General features: G+C 34.0%; 1 protein-coding gene across 5 annotated transcripts in view; it reads right to left on the minus strand.

Annotated features, from left to right (window-relative positions):
• LRP1B (LDL receptor related protein 1B) overlaps window positions 1-14,463 on the minus strand; it is a 1,812,874-nt gene that overhangs the window by 617,856 nt on the left and 1,180,555 nt on the right. For all 5 annotated transcript variants that reach the window (XM_044768977.2, XM_070507612.1, XM_070507613.1 and 2 more), the window contains exons 24-25: window positions 7,674-7,871; window positions 5,953-6,157 (exon numbers count right to left, since the gene is read on the minus strand). In XM_044768977.2, the coding sequence (XP_044624912.2) occupies window positions 5,953-6,157; window positions 7,674-7,871 (403 nt within the window). The remainder of the gene's footprint in view (window positions 1-5,952; window positions 6,158-7,673; window positions 7,872-14,463) is intronic.

Consider the following 14,463-nt stretch of genomic DNA (forward strand, 5'->3'; position numbering starts at 1 on the left):
TATGTTTTTCTGTTAGACAAACTTGGAACCAAGGTTGGGATCTGTCTCTTACTCAAGTACACTTAATCTCAGACTCCTTTTTCTCATTTGTAAATGAAAACTATAACAGTACACATGTAGTAGGGAGCATCTGAAGAGTTAATAGATATAAAGAATTTAGCACACAGGATGATTAGCACATAGAAAAGATTTGTGTTTGTATGTGCATCCACACATACATATTCATAGAGAATATCTTTTAAAGGCAAAAGTTCAGTATTTCCAAACTGTTAAAGACATGGATACAGAGAGAGACAGAGAAAGACAGAGACAGACAGAGAGACAGACAGAATGAGAATTAACACTAATGTCAATGTTTAAATGTTACAATAGCATGTATGTGAAGGTAGATTAGTTTTATGAAGTAAGCATGAGACAAAACCATGAGAAAAGGATTTAGTAGGTCATAGGATTGGGTTTATCTCATAGAAAGTCTCTCAAAAATGAGTTTATATTAAGAAAAATGTTTTAGTTTCATGGGCAGCTTTAGGAGTTTCCATAGCCCTGCTGGTGGGAACACATCTACAAAAACAATATCCAAATTATTCATTGTTTAGCCACCAACATTTAATAAATTAAGTAAACCATTGGGAAAGGATAAAAATGAACACTAATATGGCAGAGGACAATGTATTGATAATTGTTGAAACTGGGTAATGGATATGAGGGAGTTTTTTATACAATTCCTTCTATTTTGTGTATTTGAAAATTTCTACGTAAAACGTTAAAAGTGTAACTAACTCAAATAAATAGAATTTTTTAAATGTACCAGAAGACATTTATAAAATCTTATTGTTAGGAATCCTTTTCTGAAAGACTAATGTTTGAAGATAAGATTGTCTTGTATGAGAAAATAGTAACTATCTGGAAATATCAACATGAAATAACATATATTGCTTATATACATACGTATTGCTTATAAGTTATTTCATATATAATATGTTGCCAGTTAAATAGACAATGGAACACCTGTTAATTAATAAATAGCTGGAAGGCTCTTCAGTTAAGTAGCTAAATGTCTTTCTTGAAGACAATGAATATGAAATGGATTATATGACTCACTTCAAATTTAGTTTTGGAAACACACATCTTTTCACTGACACCAGTTGTTATTTGTCAGCTTCTCCTTAAACTTAGAATAAAAAAAAATAAAATTTAAAATAGAAACAAGACCAACATAGCATCAATCAAATTTATGGTGAAACCTTGACAAACAAGGTAGCGAGATCTAGACAAGGCTGTACTTTGCACCTGGAACTGATGACCCAAAGACTTCTGGAGCCTTGTCTTTTGCCTGTATAACAAATGGAAAATTGGTGTCTCCCTGGTAATTTTCTACCTCACTCTGCCTTATGTGGTTACTGCAATTCCAACTCACATATCAATAACCGTGAATTTCTGCATTCTCTATATGTAGGTTTACCAGAAATGGGTACTGTGAACTCTCAAATACGTTTCCAGTGAACAAAAATATATGGCTTGGGACAATCTGAGGAATTCTAAAATAAGTGATCCCTTTATTTCTTCACTGAACATAGCAACATTGAGTTGTTTCTTCTGTAGTGGTCACTGTGGTCCTAATCTGTCATCAATTCAAGTGGGAAATTTCCAACACTTTTTATAAAATAACTTGTTCTAGAATTAGTTCCCCTAAAAACGTTCTTAACCTTGCCATAAGTCAGTTTATAATCAATTTTAAAAGTTGATTTCAAGGATCATTGTTTCATAAAATTCTAGGCACTCTTTTGTATACTTAACAATATGATATTTTAAAAGAATAATTTTTCTCTTATTGCTTCCTTTTTATGGTTAAAATATATTAACATTTCAATGATTGTATTATTTCTTCAAGTATACAAAGACTGAATATCTCTTCTTGCAAGACGTATGGAAATGTTCAGCCACAATTGCTTTTAAAAAAGAGAGTACAGTCAACTGATTCTCCAGTTCCTGCATTCGCGGGTTAGTCTGTATCAGGATTGAATTGGGTCAATGGACCGTGAACAACTTGTACCATTACAGGCACGAAAGGGCCATTATCATCTATCAGGTCAGGCAGCAGAAGGTGAAAATAAATGATCTTGGCAGAAAAAAAGAGGTTACTTATCTATAATCTTTAGGTCTTCTAAAACCAACAGCGTCTTTATTAGTTTTGTTTAGGAACACTCCCAGAAAAAATTAAATTTTATTTAGATGTCTCGCTAATCTTCACAATCACTATATCTGATTCCACCGGATTATAGCAATTGTTACAGCAGAGTCCAGTTATTACGACAAAGGAAAACTAAATACCAGGAATGGAGCAGGGAGATGCCATGCAGTTGCACAAGCATAAAGGCAAGGAAAGTTTAGGAACTGAAGGGCACGCCCTGTAGATTCTGAACTCCCTGGTGCTTGTTACTCCCTAATAAGAAGCTTGATGTTTAGAGGAGATTCATGTACTTTTTCAGGTCACCTTAGCTATAAGTGTATCCCTTTAAAATGGAATGAAGGAAAAATGGCTCTTAAGACTCTTAATTTACCATCTTGGAATGACTTGTCACTTGCAATACTGGGTCAAAACCCAGAATACTGAAGGAATGTGGCATGGAGGCAAATATGTTTTATAATGTAAAATGAAGGCCAGTGGATTCTGTCCTGAGGAGGCGAAGTAGTCAATTAAAAACACTTCTTTTTTGGCGTCTGTAAAAAAGGTCACAAAGACCTTGATTGCTGTAGGAAAGCTGCATGATTTAAACATGTTTTATGGGGCTAATATTGCAGCCTAATTTTTTTGTTTTCTCAGCTGTGCTTTGGAAGCAAAGTGTCAGGTTGCAAACTTTTTTTTCATTTGTTATTGTAAAAAGTTTATAGTGTGACCCATTAATGGTTTTTTACTTCGCTCTTTAAGGTGTATTCTTAGTTCTGGTAAGTCACATGTAAACAAAAGTCTATTTATACCTACGCATTAACTTATGGAACAAGCATTTATTGAGTACAATTATATACGCCAAGAGCGGTGAAGGATTTCACAGACTTGGAAGCAACGTTGCTTGCCTTCAGAAAGCTTACTATTTAGTAGGAAAGATAATAGCATTTACACAAACCATATTTCTCAAAAGATTATACAGTGAATTTATCCTAGTATAAAAATCTTCAAAAGAAACTTAAATGTCCTTAGAACTCCTATCACTCTTAGTCACAGCTTCCTTATATATTTTATGAATAATTTGAGAAATAGGGAAAATTTTCATGGCTTTTTTCTGAATATGTGAATAGCACTAAGTTTAATAAATCAACTGAGTTAAATTATTTTTCAGTGTTGCTTTTTCTGTGCTTAGCTTGGCTTTGCAGGTCAATGTATGTGTATACTTATTTTTATGATGCTCTCAGCTTATCATATGAAAGGTCCAATGTTTAAAAATACCTATGAACTTTTTATCAAAATATCCAATAAACCCAAAAATATTTTAATATTTGCACTACATTTTAAAATTTAATTGCTCCAACTGGGCTTTAAGGTGTTTACACATACCTCATAGCTTAATCATGTCAATCCTCTATAAAATAATTTTTATGAATAAAAATCCTATCATATCATGATATCCAAACATGTTAACCTTTTAATTCATTACTAGAGTTGAATGAAACAGTACTGTCATCTGAACTTTGGTCATTTATGCCAGAAACAATTTTACAAGTGTTATTTCTTCACCCATTTTTAAAAATAATTTATTACTACTGTAATTATCTTCATTAGCCTCACAATTTTATAGTAGCAATAAGTAACAGAAGGCACCAACTTTCTCAGAAGCATTGTCAGGTTTTCCCTACACAGAGGCTAGCGATCTGTACTTTCAACTCTTAAAGGATATTTTATTTCTGGAGATCCACTTATATCACTGAAATGGTGTCTGATATTTTCATTTAAATTGTAACTGTGGGTTGTGCATCCCTGTGTTTCTGTTTTCTTTTCCTCCTCTCAGGTTGTGTATTCCCCAAGCAAACTGAGAGAAATGAGTTTATCCTAAGCGTTGTCAGTTCAAAGCTATAGAAAATGAAGCTTCAACTCCCAGATTCACTGCTTCGTTTGGTCAGAATATTTTCAAAATTTTCATACACTGGGAACTTTGGTTTTTGATTTCTGTATGCCATTTATAATTTCGGAAGCATTCCCAGTTTTCCTATCATGTTGGTATACATGCTGAAACTACAACTTTCTCCAAAATCTCACTTTCCCTTATATAGAAAGTTTCTCATGCAGATAAGATGCTGGTAGAACTTGGACAGGTTTAAAAGTTGAAAGTTTCACACCACTGGTTGTTACATTGAGGGTAAAACCCCTGTTGATGATAAACTTTTGTAGGAAGTAAAGGGTCAGGATCAGCAATCTACTTGTAACCTCAAGAACAGTCTGTTTAAAAAAGAGAATTTCTTATTAAACATAGCACACCTCTTCCTGGTGAATTGTTATTACAAGTGGTAATGAGTGAAATGGGCAAAGGGTAAAGTGTGTCAACTAGAGAACACACCTCTATGGTAAAAGATACAGCTACTGCTCTGCACATTGTTGCCAGATCTCCCTATGTTTTCCAGAGAAACCAGAAATCCAGCATTGTATGCAAAACCTCTCAATATTTCAATTTTGGGCAACTAATTCAAATAAAGTTAAAATGCTGTGGAAGGTAAAGCAGACGCATCAGTGAGGGGTGCCGGTTTGGAACCCTGCTCTAGACAAGCTGCTTCATCCTTTAACTTCTGTGTCTGAACTGAGGAAAAGGAAGACAAACAAACTTCCCAAGCTATTGATTTCTGAGTCTTGGGCATAAACCAGAGCACAAGCCAGAGAGCTTGGCCAGCAAGCTGACTTAGATACAATGTGCTCCCTTCTCTCTTCTGCATCTCATTGAACTCCCTTCTGGCTGACTCCCCCGCTCACTGGTGCTCCCTGGAGTTCGTATTACTTAAGGTATAGAGCCAAAAAAGAAAAATTCCTTTCTACTATCCTTTAGACTTGACAAGAGTTTTATATTTACAAAATAATTACCAAGGAAATAAATAATGAACAGTAATAAAGTATTCTCACATTTATCAGTTACATATTATCTTCTACATATTTACTATCTCCTCAAAAACAACCTGATGATAAAGATATTATGATACCTGATTTACAAAAAAGAAAACTGAAATCTAAGGGAAGAGAACACACTTCAGTAGGTTTCCCAGAGAATAAGTGACTGAGCAGGAACTGGAACCCTGGTTTTCTGGCTCCAAATCCAGGGTCTCTCTTCTGCTCTTTCACAGAAACACACAGCGGCACAGTGCAAGCAATAACCTGAGTTACTCAACATTTGACCTTGTTTTCCAGAATCATGTGCCTTGTCTTTCAAATGTCCCCATAGTCAGCTTCTCACCACTGGACTCCTTCAAGCTTCTTCCAATTTTCTTTTAAACTAACTCCAAGTACATGCAAAATAAATAAAGGGTGAGGAGATGAACGTCTGTGACTGTTTGGACCAAAGACTGGCCCTGTGGGTTGCAACCATTAGAAACAATTACAGCAGCTCCTTGGCAGGTCAAAGAGAAATTCATTAAGTTACTGCTTCAAAATAGAATTGCAATAGCTTCCAATAGGGCCTAATGCCCATATTTATGCAAAAGACATTTCTGTCCTCTAAAATTACCTATGTAAGCAATCCTATAACTAAACTTGTGGTGATAAACTTAAACTGGTTGATATATATACAATTATATACATATACACACACACACACATACACACAATACATACACAATTATATATATCCACACAAATATATACGTGCACAAAATAAGCACTTTGATTCATAATTTTATGAGCTAGTTGAATTCAATATTAATTTGAAAGATTATTATTTACGCCAAAGTGAATCTGTGAAAGGCAAATTTCTTTACCCATATCTTGGGTCCAAAGCAATGGCCCTGGGGTGTTCCATGGCTCCTGCTATTAGTGTAGTTCTTAAAGAACCATCTAGTTTGGCCACTTCGATTTGGTCCAGATTGCTGTCTATCCAGTATATGTTGCCTGCTATCCAGTCAACTGTCAGTCCTTCCGGGGTAGCCAGGCCATGTTCCACAACCACTTCAATCGCACTGACACCTACAAAAAAGGGAAAACCAACACTTGTACCCATTCACGGAATGTGTTGAGCACAAAGGAAAAGGCCTACTTAGTAGCATTACAAAGTCTTTAAACATACTAACTTTGAGAAATATAGTGCAAAAGTTATTACCTGGCACAGAGGAAACCAAGAAGGTTCCAAAGTTAGAATTACTGATCATTCCCATCAGAAATTTTTCATCTCTTAAATCCCTTCAGTGACAGTAGAATAGAATTTTCAAACATCTCTGAGCTAACAACAATGTTGAGATTGCAAAAAAGTTATTTCTTGTTTTTGACTTTTTAGGCAGAACAAGGGATTTGGGGAATAATAATGGTGTGCTGGTTAAAATCAGCGCAATTTAATTCAAATGTTGATTTTCAGGGGTAGAATGAAGAGAAAAAGTCCACCTGGGGCAACACGCATTATTATAGCTAGTCAGCTCTTCCTCTTTTTTGAAGCATGACAGATGAGATAGCTTTACTGCATTTAACCTTAAAAAAGACAACCTCAAATCACAGTCTCCCACCCCCTCTGGGGTCATAAGACTTGCAAGATATAACACATTTGCAAATAAGAGAAGGCATTAGTGTGGTCTAAATAAAAATAAGCAATTTGGTAGTGTCCACCAATATTCTTATATTTCTATTCCTTAGTTTCTTTTGGAATTTTTAAAAATTTTATTTTAAAGACGCTTTTTCTAATAGGATAACTCTTTGTAGTTTGTGACATTGCCAGTGTTTTCATGAGATATTTTAACAGTGTGTTGTTTTTGCTTTTTTTTAAACAGTTAACCATCTAAGCTCATGGATCTAAATCCATCTTTTGAAATCAGTGTCCTGTAATATTAGACAGGACACAAATTCACACATTATAATTATATTGTGTGTTTAAATATTACCATTTTTCCCAAATTGCAAAGGTGACTTAAGGAAGAATTTAGATTTTGATAGAAATATCTTGCTTTTGGAATGCTACACAAATCCAACATTTTCAAGAGAATTATTTTCAGGGGAATTATTTCAAGAGAATTATATTTATCTCAAAGCCTTACTATGTAAGAAAGGGGTAGATTAGTAAAAGAGATAAGTTAAATTATGGCAAAAATATTTAGCTGGTATTAGCAGTCTTTGTAACAATTCATTATTTCTTGGAATTATGCTGAAAGATGGTAACACATTAAAAAACACATTAAAAGTTATTTTAAATCACAAAAATATGACTACTAATCTGCAGAAGGCAGTCATTTTGTTCTTGTCAATAAATTTCCTCACCAAATGTACATGGAAAAGTCCACACTTTGAAAATGGAATGAATTGCAAAGGCCTTCACCGCTCCCTTCCCCCAACATGTGTTCACATATACACTTGATATCCTTGGTTTTACATACATGAGTGAGGAGATAAAGAACCAGAGGCCAAAGATTAATCAAAATTCCTTCTATTACGGAAGTTTCTCTGGAATTTTCAGTTAAAAATTAATCTAAACATTAAGTCAAAATTATAATATCTGTACCTCCACTTTCAGAAAGCTTGCCTCGGTATATTCTGTCTTCTACAACATCTGTCCAATAAAGTAAACTTTGATTGAAGTGAAAATCAAGTGCTATTGTGTTTCTTAATCCAGGAACAAGTAGACTATAGTCTCTTTTATGAAGATCAATCCTTCTGATCTCATGGCGAATAGAAAAGATGATGAAAGCTTCAAAAGGATCTGAAAATAAATTTATTTTTAATAGGCTTGTGAAAATATTTATATACTTTTGTAAGTGGAATAAAATGCTTGAGGTCAAAATCCATTTATTTAAAAGTATAATTTATTATATAATTCTCTGTATTAAACGAGTAATTTCTTTTAATCCAAAATTTAAAAGAAACTTCAAAAACAAGTTTACATGTATTCATTAAAATAAGATATAAATGACTTTTTCTTCCTTGGATTTCTATATACCTGATTCTGATTAAAGAACACAAGAATTATTGCAATTCAAAGACAAAATTGGAGATTTTCTGTTTTAGGGGAGTTTCAGCTGACAGTCCAAACCTCAGAAACATCACTATAGGAATTGCTAAGAGTTGGCTAAAACTAGTTGTGCTACTCTTAACCCATCACATGCCCTCAGATCCATGAAGGAGAGAGAGCCAACAAAAGAGGATTTCTATGAAGAGAGTTATTGGATTTATAGTTAAGAAGTGCTCCTCATAAGAGGGAAGATGGTAGCTTTCTTCACAGTCCAAGAAAATCATATCTATACCATTCCCACACTAGTTTTTAAGTCTGGACAGTGCCTGAGTTGGAAGAAAAGAGAGAAGCTTTGAAAACAGATATGAAGTTAAGGTTTCATATTCCCCTTTAGGAAAACTGATTTTCCTATCCTAAGTCTAGGCACATCCTCTGGATGTGAGCTGCTATAATCATCCCTGTCCACAGTGAGTGGCTGAAGAGGTGGATGTGAGACCTAAGTCAGGCTAATGGGTTTGTAAATTTCCAGAGAAATCTTCAAGCTGGAGGGAAGAGTCTCATTTCTTCCAAGGTCATATATCTCCAGGCCAAGTGTTGCCAGTGTTGATGTCCTTGTAATTTGCAGAAGTCTATTTGTGATATTGCAGTAGAAGAGAAAAAGCCGCAAAGAATGAGATAGTGATGACCTGGGGAGAGACCTTGTCCTAAGGACGTTGAAATCCATACTTCCAATTATCCCTAAGACTGGTTTCTTTCTTCAAATCTCCTATTAGTTTTCCATGCTTTGAATATGTAAACCAATGCGTTAACTCTTTCAACTTGATTTGAGCTGGGTTTTTGTCAACTGCAACCAGGTTTACTATTCTTATTAATCCCATTTCCTCAAAGAGGTCTTCCTTGATCAGTTACCTAATAAAGGCCCATCACCATTATTCTATATTACCATAGCCTATTTATTCTCTTTGAAATGTATTTTAACACCAGTATTTACTTGTTTGTCATCTATCTTCCTCACTGGATCATAAGCTCTGTTAAAACAGGGATCTTGTCTGTCTTGCTCATTATGATGTCCCCAACACCTAGCATCAGGGAAGACATAATTCATAACAGGTCATAGATTTAGAAGGGTGCTAACCTAAGCTGGTTGTCCTTGGTGTAGGGGTGTCACTTGCCATTTTGTTTTCAATGGACATGAGTCTACTTTAGGAAGCTCTGATCAGCACATTGAATAAATATGTTCAGAGTGAAAAAATGCAGAGGAAAACTGAATCCACCTTAAGAGACTAGCTGATAGCTAGAGTGGGAGAGAGGCCTGACAGGATCAGCAGAGCCACCTACATGACCTGCAACTGACCGCAAAGTATAAGGAAGCCCAGCCGAGACCGTAGAAATGCTCAGAAGGCCTGAGAACTTGTGAGCAAAAATTATGCATATTGTTGTGATCACGTAGGTATTGTGGTTATTTATGGCACAGTATTGTGGTGTTTATTGCACATTACTGTGACAATAGCTCACTGATACAAGATACCAAATATTTACAAAATAACTAATTCCAAATAGCTGACAATAGACCAAATACTCATACAATTCTAAATCTAAAATTTAGCACTTTCAAGTAAAGAAAACGGTTGTGTTGGATGTACAGTTATTTAAAAGAAAGAATATCTATCTTTGGATCAGGAGCCCTTGTTTGATTCTCTAGTATGAAAAAACTGCTTGCCCTTGAAAAATTCTTTATCTTTTTCAGGAATTAAATGAGCTTACCTATAAAATGGGATTAATGGTAACCTCCTTTTAATCTAACTTAAACTGTTATCAGAATCCAATTAAATGATGTATACAAATTTGTTTTATAAGCTGAAACTCATCATAGTAAATACAGTTGTGGAGGTAACTGTGATGTAGTCAAAAGCAATAGACTCGGAGTCAGAAAATGCAGGTTTCAGACAGAGCTCTGCTACCAACTAGCCGTGTAAATTCGAGAAGTTTATTTAGACTCTCTGATCCTCAATACTGTTTTATTTATAAAATGCATAGCATACTGTGTTATTAGGATAATTAATAATTAAAAGTATGCATACTTAAAAATAATAATAGATGTTTAATAATTATTATGAATATTAAATTCCAAAGATTATTCAAAGGAATAAACAAAAGAGATGTTACATAAGAGAAAAGGCTGGGATGATGATACATCAGAAGAAAGTTGGATATTTCTTAGCATGTGCTGGAACTCATGACATTTCAGCTCTGGAGAGGTTCCACATCCTTTGGCTTATAGTTTGCCTTTAATCAAGTAGTAAATTATAGGTGCAGCAGCTACTTGCTAGAGAAATTTATATTTAACACCTGTTTATGGAGATACAGTTTTAAAATTGCAAAGTAATGACATGCTACCTCTTCCTTAGGAAACCACACTAGAACAAGAAAGAAATAAAAGAAAAAGGAAAGAAAAGAAACGCAAGTTACACCTTCACTAACGCTGGAAGACATCTGTTACCAAAATACCACAGTAGTAGAGGAAGGGCTGATGAACGCATTCGAAGAGAAGAGAGTTTCTGAGAGAGGATGTCTGCAGTTGTAGATATAAAAAAATTACTGGCAGAGCACAATTCTCAAAGGAGGTAGCACAACTAAGGGGCAAACGTCATAACCACTTTTTGAAAAAATGAGACAGCAGTAACAGCCTGATCTCAGGACCTTTCTGAGCCCATTGGCATTATACAGATCCAGGAGAAGGGTCTGAATGAAGAAACACACAGGCATGCAGTATGTCAGGTGAAAGAAATCAGGCTCAAAAGTCTACATACCATATGATTCCACTTCTTTGACATTCTGGAAAAGGCAAAACAATAGAGACAGAAAACAAAACAGTGGATGCCAGCAGCAAGGGGTCTGGGGAGGGCTTGATCACAGATTTTAAGACAAAAATCACTAGCCTTTCTACCAACAAGAGCCACCGAGAAGACAAAATGGAAAAAGAACAAATGCACATTAGCAACAATGAAAAAAGATGAGGAATATCAGAATAAACTTGTTAAGAAACACACAAAGAATATATGAAGAAATTTTAAAACACTAATGAGAGGAATAAAGACGTCAAGAAATGGAAAGGTATACAGTATTATTAGATAGAAAAACAAATGTCCCAAAGACCTTGAGTCTACCTGAATTAATTTATAAATTTTCTGTGATGAAAAAGAATTACAAATACCATTCTTTAAAATAACACTAGATAATTTTAAAGTTTACATTAAAAAAGTGTGACTCACTAGGAAAATACTAGGGGAAATATATAATAGTGATTAACTCCAACAGATATTTAAAAACATTATATTTTCAATAAAAAAATACTTTGGGGGCCAGCCCTGGTGGTCTAGTGGTTAAGTTCAGCATGTTCTGTTTCAGCAGCCTGAGTTCGGATCCCAGGTGTGGACTTACACCACTTATCTGTTAGCAGCTTTGCTGTGATGGTGGCCCACGTAAAAAGAAAAAAAGAGGAAGATTGGCAACCAATGTTAGCTCAAGGAGAATCTTCCTCAGCAAAAAAAAGAAAAGAAAAGAAAAAGACTTTGGTCCTGACCCATAATTAATTATAGGGCTGAGAATTATGATAGTTTTAGGGTGCCTGGAGAAGAAATTAAGTTGGAAAATTTCCTGACTTAATACAAAAAGTAATTTCCAGATAGCTTAATAATTTTGACGTAACAAAATGAAACTATGAAAGGCTTAGAAGTCAATACAAAAGAAGTAGTTTTAGAACTGTAGAATGAGGAAGGCCTTTATGAGTTTGACACAAATCACAGAAGACCTAAAAAAAGAATGACGTTTAATATACATTTAAAAACTTGTAGGAAAGCTAGCCCCATGGTCTAGTGTTTAAGTTTGGCTCGCTCCACTTCAGTGGCCTGTGTTGGGTTAACATCATTCATTGGTGGCCATGCTGTGGCAATGACCCACGTCCAAAACAGAGGAAGACTGGCACAGATGTTAGCTCAGGGACAATCTTCCTCAAGCAAAAAGAGGAAGATTGACAACAGATGTTAGCTGAGGGCAAATCTTCCTCAGCAAAACAAACAAACAAATTGTAGGAGAAAAATAACATAAAAAAATCAAAAGACAAATGAAAAACTGGGTAAAATACTTGTAATATAATAACATACTAAATTCTCTAGTACATATGAGCTCCTATAAATTGACAAAAAATACTCAAATAAACAATGAGCAAAAGATATTAAATAATTCATAAAAAGGAAAATATAAACAATGTTTACATTTTAAAAAGTGTTCAATTTCTCTCTTAAAAAGATAAATGGATTTCAAAACCATGGAACTGTTTGAGAAGACACTATATTGATTAAAATGCAGATAAAAAGCACTCCAATATATTGATAATGGAAACATAAACTATTGTAAGCTCTATAGAGAGCCACTTGGCAATATCCATCGAAAGTTGAAATGTACATATACCCCTTGAGTGAGGAGGTCCATTTATAAGGAATTATTCTGAAGATACAGTTTTGCATATGGAAAATGGCAGATGAGAAAGGAAATGCTTTGCAATATTATTTGGAGTAGCAAAAGATTAAAAACAACATAAATATTTATCAATAGATGGCCAAATATATAATGTACCCAGTCTTATAGTATCAGATTATAGGGCCACATAAATTAATATGATTGGCACAGATGTGCTGATATGGAATAATTTCCAATATTTTGTAATTTGAAAACAACAAGATGCAAACAGTGCACATACTATGACATCATTTAAGTTAAAAAATAAAAGATTTGTTTTAGATCTATATAAAGGTAAATCTTAGAATACTTCTTGAAGGATTAATGAGGAAATGCTGTTACCTGTGCCTTGGGAACTCGTGACTGGGATTTGGGAGTGGGAAGATAACTAACTTCACTTACTTCTTCATTGGTTCAACTTTTTATCATTTATATAAATTTTCCTATTAAGATTAATCATTTTTAAGAATAAAAATTCAAACGAGTAGTAGAAGGAATGATCGTTTCCAGCTTCTTTGAAACACTCATAAATAAAACAAAAATTGTTTGGACATGGCATATATGCTGAGCAAGGTGATTCAGCAGGACAAATAGTGTAAAACAAGTTTTTTCCCTTCAGGAGTGCTCATGTTTCTACTACAGCAATATTTAAAAGATCATTTACTAATCTTACTTTTATGATCTATTTGAGAAAGTATATTCTTTTGAACCAAAAATTACTGTCTTGTCTTTTACAACTGATGTAGAAAGAAATTCTTCAACACACCTGGATTCTACTCTTGCCTCTGCTACAAACAAAGGAAAGTCACTAAAATTATGTAGGTCTTGTTGTCTTGATTTTTAAAATAAAATAATATTTTTGGTGATGCAGCCACTAAAATTTCATGTGAAGAGTCTTGAATTATAATTGAATTATTTAAAAAAACAATATTAATATTAGCCAAAATAGACTTTAAGGCAAACAGTTTTTATAGAAATAAAAAGCTTACTATTATATAATAAGACAAACAGCTCGATAAAATAAAATAAAAATCTTAAAATGGTGTGTGCCTAATAATATAGGCTGAAGATACATGAAGCAAAATTTGACAGAATTAAATGCCAAAATTGATAAATCCATAATTACATTGTGAGATTTTTATCTACAACTCCCACACAAACTAATAAAAAGTTATAATTACAAAAATGATTAGAACAAAATAAAAACAAAAAGCTCAACCCACAGGGAATATATAGAAATCTGTACCACCAAAATAGGAGATATATTCTCTTTAAGCACACATGAAGCATTTAACACAATGGCTATGTTCTAGTCCACAAGATAAGTCTCAGGAGACAGCAAAGAATCAATCTAACAATGAACACATACTCTGAGCACAATGGGATTAAATTAAAAATCAATTATAAAAACTGCCAGGCTCTTCATATGCTTTAAAACTAAAAATAATTACTAAACCATTTCTTGACCAACAGGACCTCAAATAGAGAATTCAGAAATAAAGAGAGATATTCCGGCAACAAATATATAGATTAAAAAGCATGAACAATTAAAATTAGTAAGATAGAAAACCAGTTCCTGAATGATGGAGCAAGCACCTCTGAAAATACTCTTCTCCAGGAAAATACTAGCCAAATGGTCAAAATCACTTTTTTTCTAAACTCTAGAAATCAACCAAAGTCTAGCAACAATCCAATGAATTTTTATTCAAGAAAAATTGCTATCAATAAGAATAGCAAGCTTTGTGGTGTTTTAACATGTACCAGTTCTATTCCCCTTTCCCCAGCTCCATGGTAGTCTTAGAAACAAACAGTTCAGAAGCCACTA

This window comes from Equus asinus, chromosome 4, assembly GCF_041296235.1.
Source record: "Equus asinus isolate D_3611 breed Donkey chromosome 4, EquAss-T2T_v2, whole genome shotgun sequence".
Classification (NCBI taxonomy): Eukaryota; Metazoa; Chordata; class Mammalia; order Perissodactyla; family Equidae; genus Equus; species Equus asinus.